The 9,197-nt window shown below is 41.8% G+C and overlaps 1 protein-coding gene across 6 annotated transcripts in view; it reads right to left on the bottom strand.

The window, feature by feature from the left end:
* Nucleotides 1–4,325, bottom strand: part of ARHGAP12 (Rho GTPase activating protein 12) — a 70,238-nt gene extending 65,913 nt beyond the window's left edge. For all 6 annotated transcript variants that reach the window (XM_010148214.1, XM_010148223.1, XM_010148231.1 and 3 more), the window contains exon 1: nt 3,657–4,325. In XM_010148214.1, coding sequence (XP_010146516.1) covers nt 3,657–4,325 — 669 coding nt within the window. The remainder of the gene's footprint in view (nt 1–3,656) is intronic.
* Nucleotides 4,326–9,197: the final 4,872 nt, after the last annotated feature.

The following is a 9,197-nucleotide window of genomic DNA, read 5'->3' as shown; positions in this document are numbered from 1 at the left end:
CTTACCCTACTCTTTCCCCATCCACATGCCTTCTCTCTCAAAACTCGATAGTTGATTTTATTTACAAACACTACCCAAAGCCCCTTTTCAAGACCATTTTTAATGTCTTCCACTTCTGCCTCAAATCTTCTTTCCTGCTCAGGTATGCCTAAACAAACATTTCATTTTCTTCAGAACAATTACTCGTGGCTTTGCTGTGTACCGCTGGGACCTCCCGTCTGCTGCTTCCAAGCACCCTCCACCCTTTGCTACAGAATTCTCCTCTTACAAAGTTCTCCTTTTTCCCCATCACTGGCTTCTCCAAGGAGTATTATCTGCCCTTCCTGTGGGATCAGGACATCACACCTGACATCACTTCCCTAAACTTTTACTGAATTTCATTGGTTCTCACGGCTCCAAGTGCCACCAGCGTGTCAGTGATCCTTACACCCAACTGCACACTCCTGAACCATTTCATTCAATTCCAGTTCTACCTGCAGTTACTGTCTCCACCAAAGATTTAAATCTGGTTAAACTGGAGCTTGTTTCCTCTCAATTCCTACTTCCTCTAACTACCTCCAGCCTTCCTACAGTCCAATTCCATAAACTAACCTCTGATTCTTACAATGCCTTATGCACCAAATTGCTGGGATTTCTTTGCATGTCAAGAGTACTCCTTACCCAGTCCTGATCTTTCTCTTGACCAGATCATTTGCTTATGTCCTCATTAGCAAATTCTTCTGCTCACACTGTCACTTCTCTACCCTCCACTTCATATTATATTTCAGCTGCTAAAAATCCTTCCTTTACGCAGTACTTTGGAGACTCTGGATCTTCCAGTATTTCCACAGCCAGCAAGCCTATGAGCTCTAGACTGTACAGCTGCAGGACCTGAACTTCATTACTGGAAAGGAGAAGGAGGATAATCTTCAGACAACAAGGTAACCAGCTCTTGTGCTTCCTCTGCATCTCATACATCAGTACTGAGGGTACTGAAAACACACTGGAGGTTGGGCTGGGGCTGAATACTATCATCTCAACACCCACCCACCCACTCTCAATCCCCCACCAAATCACCCACACAAACATATTATGGTCATTCTAGCTTCTAATCTTACAGATTTAAGAGAAAGCACCTGTAACTTGGAGTTTATTATAATGCAGACTGCATAAAACTGAACTTGACAGCAGGCAGGGGAGGGAGAACCAGAGCCAGCCTTGTGAAATCCTGTTTGTGCGTGAAAGCCGGGAACTTGATGTTCTCACTACAGACTAAGAGCAATAAAAACAGCTTTTGGAGGCATTAATTTCTGCACAGCTGATTTCTACTAAACAATGCTCATTATTGAAGGAATTCTAAAAAAACGCAGGGCTGTTCCAGTGGGAAGGCAGGCACTTTGAATATCTAGACTGAGCTAACAGTGACATCACTGCTACCACCGCTTTAATCCCTACGGCTACTAAATGTCAAATATTTTCATTGTGTTTAAAGGGCTTGTGATTGCACACAACACGATCAAGTTACTCAGTGTTTAAACGAGACAACTGCAAGGCACAGCGAGCATCCACACTCTTGTCACCCAAGACTGCCATAATGGCAAATTGTTGAGTAACATCAGTCAGACTGCCACGCTTTTTCCCCACAGCTGAAATGTAGTGGTTTTAGGATTTAAAATTTTTAAGCACTGTGAAAACCCCCATCTTCACACCTTCATAACCCAGTAAAGTCTACAAATACGTGCAGAGCTGCCTCGCTCAAATCCGAACTTATGAATAGGTTGTAGCATTGAGTCAAGTACATTTGGGGTGGTGGGAGGGGGAAGAAACTGAAGAGTGGCACTGCATCAACAGCCACAAAGTCCAGTGGAAACCACACAGCAGGCCATATATTTCTTATCGTTTAATGTTACATAGGTGTCTTTCATCAATCTCATCTACTTTAAAGAAGGAGAAGCATCAAACTATAGTCAGCAAGTAGAAGGAACTGTCTTAACATACAATATAAACTTTACTGTGGCAAACTAAAGGAGGATATACTTTCTAAACACAACTTAGTGTTTTCATTATTTGTTTGGCAACCAATTACTATGGCAGTAGATGGGCTGCTACACGTGCCTCTAAAATAAATATCTAGTTATTATTTTATCCTGCCAAGTTCTAAGTGGCACACAGAACTACTATGAGCTAGGACACTGCTGTAAAGAAAGTGCAAGAAAACAGATCAATCTTCACATTGTCTAAGTGAGAAATTACTAAAAATTAATACAAAAGAAAAAAATTCAGTGATCTTACTTATTCCTTGTTATTTGCAGGCAGGTAAAGTGATAATAAAATTGTTAGAAAAGATATAAATACTAGAAGTCCCACACCAGAGAAAACTCTGAATTTCAAGAATGAGGCCAAGAGTAGAGTAGGATATTGAAAAACTAATGATTCTGAGTATTTATATATGTATACAGAAGTGTGAGCTCATACAGTTCAAGAGTACATCAATCAACTTTGTGTCTTTAAGATCTTCCCACACTCACTCATTAACTAAGCAGCTTTGTCTTAACTGTGTCTTATCAGCAAAGCACCGATTCACAGCTCGCCACAGTAAGATTTTTATTTCTAAAGTTAGCATCAACTTTTATTTGGATACCACACCTGGTGAGTGCCTTTTGTACTCTGAATACATGCTGGCAATTTACTGTAATGACCGGTTTGTACCCAAGCAACAACAGTTCCCCATTACAGAATAAGAAAGTTCAAGAGCTTTTAACCTTAGAATGTTAAAATATTTCAAACACCTCTCTAAAGAAAGATGGGGGGCGCATGAAGTGCAGGAATTATCTCTACACACACCTACATAAATATGTGTATGTACACATACATCCATCGGTTCAATAACAAACGTGGAATTACAATAGACTAGTTAACTTGGTTACCCACACTAGAAGTGACCTGATTATTTATCTAAGTCAGAGTGCTAATCTTTTGTTGGGGGTGGGTAAGGTCTGTTAAAAAAAGTGAGAGAAACCACTTTACTAAGGGAAAAAAGGCCATCAATACTCAGTTTTAACCTGAAGTGGGAGTATATCATTCCTGAGATTCTTCCACACTAATTAAAACTCAAAACATGTGAGTTTGTTAATCCAGAGTAAAGTTGTGAAAAGCAGAATTGGCAAGGCTGACTCATTACAAGAGTTTACAAATAAAATAATCAAGCCAGAAATTAAACTCCACATAAACCTTAAGTGCACCATTTTTAAACTATTAAACCCACTAATAGACCCATTTACAGCTCTTACACTAGCTATACACTGTCTTAGGAAAAGCTAACCAGCACTATTACTTCAAAAGCCCGAGAAGTGAGAATTTATTGCAGTAGATGCCCTTCCTCTAGAAGAAAATATAAACCAAGTTCAGCGTCATCTCAAAACAACCTTAATTAAGAACAAAAGTAGTTTTCTAACATTCAATCACAGGATAACAAATGGAATTAATTACCAAAGCAAACTATTTCTTCAAGGAACAGAGCTACACAGATCAACTGCTTAGACTTCAATAACCAGTTCATGCTGAGACAATACACTTTTACTTAAACAATCTGAATTTATTAGGCATAAAAATCAAAACAGTAGCAAGCCATCACAACAATAAGGAAATTAAAGAAAAACAAACCATTTTTAGCTTACCTGAACTTGTTCTGTGGAGCTACTACTGAGTTCATCTCCAGATTCCGAATCTTGGTGAATTTTTTCTGAGCCTTCCCCTGCTGAATCACAAGAATGTTCATGCAAAAAGCTGGTCTTCTCTATTTCCAAGAACTCTGGACATGGGAAATGACCCATTGAGATGGTTCTGTACTGGCTGGAAACCTTGGGAGATTGCAATTCATTATTCAGTTTTCCATTGTTTTGGGTAAGGTCCAGGTTCAAAGCAAGAGTTTGACCAGGGCTATTGTTCAGTCCCAGATTTTGATTGGCATCTCGAACTAAGCAAGACACTTGAACTGGAGAAGATTTTCCAAAACTAGAGAGCTCTGGTGACTTATTCACATTTTCTGTTGATCTCTGTAATCCATGTGTCAACTTCAAAGCATTATTTGGCAGCACGCTTGCCTGCTTCACAGGTGGCATCAGGGCTTTTCGTGGTATTTCCTTCACGTACTGTGCTGGCACATAAAAGGGCTTGGAATTTTCGTCTCTCTTGACTTGCCACCAATCATCATTAGTCTTTTTCACTAATATGTATTTCTCCCCTTGCTTAATCACAATTTTCTTGTCCTTGGCCTCATACTCATAGTCGTACTCCACTTCAATGTACAATTGTCCCGGAAGGATCTTCCCACCTTTATCAGCCATTTCTACTTGAAAAAAATTCACCTTTTCAGGCAAAGGGTAAGCCACATTCTGTTTCTGAAGTGTTATTTTCCTGTTAATAATCAGAGCTGCAAGGGGGGGGAAAAAAAAAAAGTAATTGTCTAAGAGCACTTCAGAAGAAAGTGATTTCAGAAATAACCCTGCCTATTCAATTCATGTCAACCTCAGACTAATTGATTGATGGAAAAATACAGATTTTCAGATACCTTTCTCTGTGATAAAACAGAAAGTCACTAGCACAACTTAGTCACCAAATTAACTCCCTTATTCACACAAGCCTCCTGCTACCAAGTGGCTCATTAAGCCTGTTGTTTCTATTACTAAATAATGTTGATTGATCACTGGGGGTTTGGTGGGGGGACTAGTCTGAGTCAATCTCTTGCGCACACAGAGGCTTCACTTCTTACTTCTTTAAGTTGCCAGCATAACTGCAACAGTGAATTTCATCTATAACCATGATTAAATCAAAGTATTTAACGTTTCCAAGATACTTTGGTTTCAGTGGTTTAAATTCTGCATATTTACTTTGCTCTTAAGTTTTTTTTGTGGTATTTACCTTACAGAAAACTTGATCTAACCGAGAGTTTAGGGGCTAAAACAGAACACACAAACAAGAGCCACAACAATAATGAAACAGGATTAAGAACCAAAACCGAGTAATAAATGAAAGGCCAATACATGAAAATTTCAAGAAGGACTTTTATCACTTTACAATCCAGCCAACCACCACTGTACCCGCACCCATGAGCCACAAGTTCTCTATTTCATCATGCAGCATCAATGTCACAGTTGATGAGTGGATAAGCATCAGTCTTGCCAACTTACACTGAACACACAGAGTAACTTAACATGAAAGATACGATTCCTCGAAAATCAAAGCATGCAAGTCAAGGGGAAGCTCTGTAGCATGCAAATAGAATGTAGGAGAGTTCAAAAAAAATGCTGCCCCGTTTAATCTTAGAAAGATTAAAAGAGATTTTTGTTAAAAATGCATGTTTCACGAATGAAAAAAAATATGCAGAAGCTTGCAGCTCTGCAAGTTAGGACTTCGTGATGAGATTTGTAGCGTCTACCCTGCCACAGAGTGGAACTAATGCAATTCCATGCAGGCACACACACGCAGAGCGAACTCGGCTACCCTAAACGGGACTAAGGACAGAAACAACAAGAAGAGAGGACTTCTGGGAAGAGCTGAAGCAGAAACCTCTAAGAGTTCAAGTTTTCTTTCACCATTTCTGCTATTTGCTCTGAACCTTGAAAAAACAACACATTTCCCACCTAACTCGGTAGAAAAAGCAGCAGCTAAAAAGCTGACGTGTGATGCCAAGACAGAAGTACCCCCTTTCAACTGTCTTCCTCTCCCACAGTCCATCACCTTTTGCTTCCAGGAAGCGTTTCTTACAGGTAACTTGAAAGCTGCCAGGGTTTACAAGGCTCCGATTGGAATCACAAGGTCAGACTTACAATTTTATCGAGGACTTAACAGAAGGAAGGATGGTACCGCATCCGAAGCAGCTGACAGCAGGAACACAAAGCAGTAGAAAGGAATGCTAGGATTGTGGTGTTTACTCACTCTGCCATGAAATGGTACATTTAAATCCACAGCATTACGGTCTATTTACAGCCTGGTTCACAACAACTTGCCTACCTGCTGTCCTACATAAATAGGTATTTTTAAGTACAGCTCTGCAGTTGTTTGGCTACTGTAGCAGAGGGTAAACACGCACAAATCCCAGCCGTTCCCACACTCCTACTTTTGGAAGCTCGGGTTACTTTCTCCTTGTTACTAAACCTGACTCCTCCCAACACTTCAAAGCTGCCATCAGCCCCTTCCACGGCTCCAAGGTCACACACCAGCCAAGCGCAAGCCTTGCAAAGGTACAGCCTACCTCTGAGGTCTGCTACCTTGGAAGAGGAAAAGTAGGACACGGATCCACTCGCACTGCTTTTCTTTCTCCCACACGGAAACCAAAAAGAGAACGCAAGTCTGTGGTTTCCCACAGGGCTACCAAGTGCTTAAAAGCTCGGATTTTTCATTTCTCTTTTGCCAGTTCCATAGAGCTATTTACTGAGAATGCATGCTTAGCATTTTTTTCAACATATATAGGTTCGAAAAGCTGCATTTCATGCTTAGAAAAAAATAAACCCACACAGAATTTTGAGAAATGCAAGTTAAATAAAATACAGTAGCTACAAAAATAGCTCCATCCACTTTCAAAGTCAGTTTTGCAGCCTCATCTCTTTCCAAGAAGGAAAAAAAGAAAACCAACACCCAAAACCAAAACAAACAACAGAAATAAGCAGCACATTTTTTTGTTCTTTCATCCAAGCTGAAAAATTATCAAGTCAATAGCAAACATTTAGTAATGTTGAACAGAGGATCAAAAAGAGACAGGCTGTGTTCTGCGTTTGGCCAGAACACTCACATAGTTGTATAAACAGATCACATCATCAGGATCAAGCAAGGCCTCAATCTCCACTTCAGAGAGAGGCGAGAGGTACCTATGGCACAGGTGGGAAATCTTTCTCGCTAAGTTTAATAAATATCATCATTAACTCTGTGGGTCGGCAAACAACTGCCACGGCCTCAATTTCACAGATCCAAACGCACTCAGTTTGATTTTGTTTGAATTTCTTCTAACGTGGCTGTCGCGCCGCAGGAGGTAGACTGCACGTACCCCGAGCCCAGCCCAGGCAACAGCTAATTGTAATGTCCACGGGTCCCTGTACCTGTCAGGTAGAACGTGGGCTAAAGAGCCACAGAAGCCTTGGCCAAACCTGTGCTGTAAGGGGCTTAGAATAATTCAGATGTAAATTGACATTTGGAGTGCTGACGCTACTAGTCAACAACTGAAGGGATACAGGGGGTCAGACCTTGTGACCTCACCATATTTTTTGTTTTTCTTTAAAGATACATCACCTGAACTGCTGAATGACACCCACTTTGGTAAAAAAGGTTGAAGAACCATCTAGAGGATGACAAGAATGAAAAATTTTTACTTCCACAGAGGACATCTGTCAGCATTAATACCTTAAATAAAATCTCAATACCTGATTATGAGATTAACAGCAACACATGGTCCCACTGACCACAAAGACCTAAGAAAACTTATTTGTGAATGCCAAAAATCAGACCAGGTCACACTTCTGGTGAAGAAAAACCCAATTGCTACAGGGTAACTAATTTAAGGTGGGCCACATCCCCACATGGAAACCCTTTCACGGGTCATTCATGCTGTCCCAAGAGACAGGACATCTGTGGTTACGCAGAGAGCCCTGGCTGCAGCAGCCCAGCACCCTCCATGCTCCGGAAGCAAGCAGTGAGAGGATCACTCACGCAGTGCCCACATGTAGACCTTTTCAGGCTCCGATTTCCAATGGGAACGGCCTAAGGCTGTATAAGGCTGGCAAGCCTTGGTGTTTGCAGAGGTCAGCTGGGGGGTGGGAGGGTGCAAACGGAGCACCAAAGCTGTTGCACACTAACATTTACCTCCAGCTAATTTACGTACGTCAACACAAACCAAGGCTTTTTCTCATCAGGCCCAAGTACCCGCAGTGACAGCTTCTGACACCCTTAGAGAGGCTGGGTCAGGGGTGCCTTGGGTTTGCTCGGAGACTGGTCTTTCCCAGGGCCACTTAAACCCTACAGCAACACTGCCACCTCCTCACAGCATCAGTCCTAACCACAGGACCATGCTAAGTCAATCCTGAAGCACATGCAAATGGTCTTGAAAGAAACACGGTCCGAACACACACACACAGGTATAACACATGTATATACCAGTGAAGCACTGGAACAGACTGCCCAGAGATGTTGTAGATACCCCATCCCTGGATGTCTTCAAGGCCAGGCCGGATGAGGCTTTGAGCAACCTGGTCTAGTGGAAGGTGTCCCTGCCCATGGCAGGGGGGTTGGAACTAGATCATCTTTAAGGTCCCTTCCAACCCAAACCATTCTGTGATTGTATGATATGATCATGTACGATACACTCAGTCCTAACTTCAGCACTGTCCCAAACTCAAGCCCAAAATATGGGTGTTCCATAACTGTCTTAAAATTATCAGGCACAGATTCTTCACAATCACAGAATGGTTTGGGTTGGAAGGGACCTTAAAGCCCATCTAGTTCCAACGCCCCTGCCATGGGCAGGGACACTCTCCACTAGACCAGGTTGCTCAAAGCCTCATCCAGCCTGGCCTTGAACGCTTCCAGGGATAGGGCATCCTCAACTTCAATTCTTCTGATCTTCTACAGCCAGGTAATTGAGCCTTGAGATAGCAAAAAAAAGTCTTTGTTGTATTTCTTGTATTTCCCTCTCAGGGGAAAAAAGCCTTACCATGGCTATGGAATCATTACTTACTTTATAATACAAACAGATGGTAAGTTATTAAAAAAGCTGCTGAGAATATTAACTGATCACCTTAAAAATTCTTCATGTGACCTTGTTCACGGTGTCCTACAAAGCAGCACCAGTGGACTTGTGTAATCTTTTTCCATTTTCAGCATCGAACTTCACCCACTACTGAAGTGAACCCTTCCGCAGTGCTGATACAGAAATAAACTCAATTACTGATGCTAAATTAGGATAAATTCTTACCAGTTCAGGCCAGATGAGATACCCTGGCTACAGCTCACAGGATTCTATGATTCTGCTTCTCCCTGGGCTGTTTTCTTAGGGGTACAAGCCGCACCGCATAACCACTGCTTGGGAGACTGGTCCCACAATAACCCTGTCGGAGTTCAGCCCTATGCACAGCTTTCTTCCCAAGGAGCACCACTCTTTACCCACCTCGACTAACTCCTCAGATGGCATTTTCATGCTGAAAACCACCATCTGCAAAGTGCGCATCTCG

Source organism: Eurypyga helias, unplaced genomic scaffold (assembly GCF_000690775.1).
Source record: "Eurypyga helias isolate BGI_N326 unplaced genomic scaffold, ASM69077v1 scaffold9570, whole genome shotgun sequence".
NCBI classification, from domain to species: domain Eukaryota; kingdom Metazoa; phylum Chordata; class Aves; order Eurypygiformes; family Eurypygidae; genus Eurypyga; species Eurypyga helias.
This window is presented reverse-complemented; position numbering and strand designations above follow the sequence as displayed.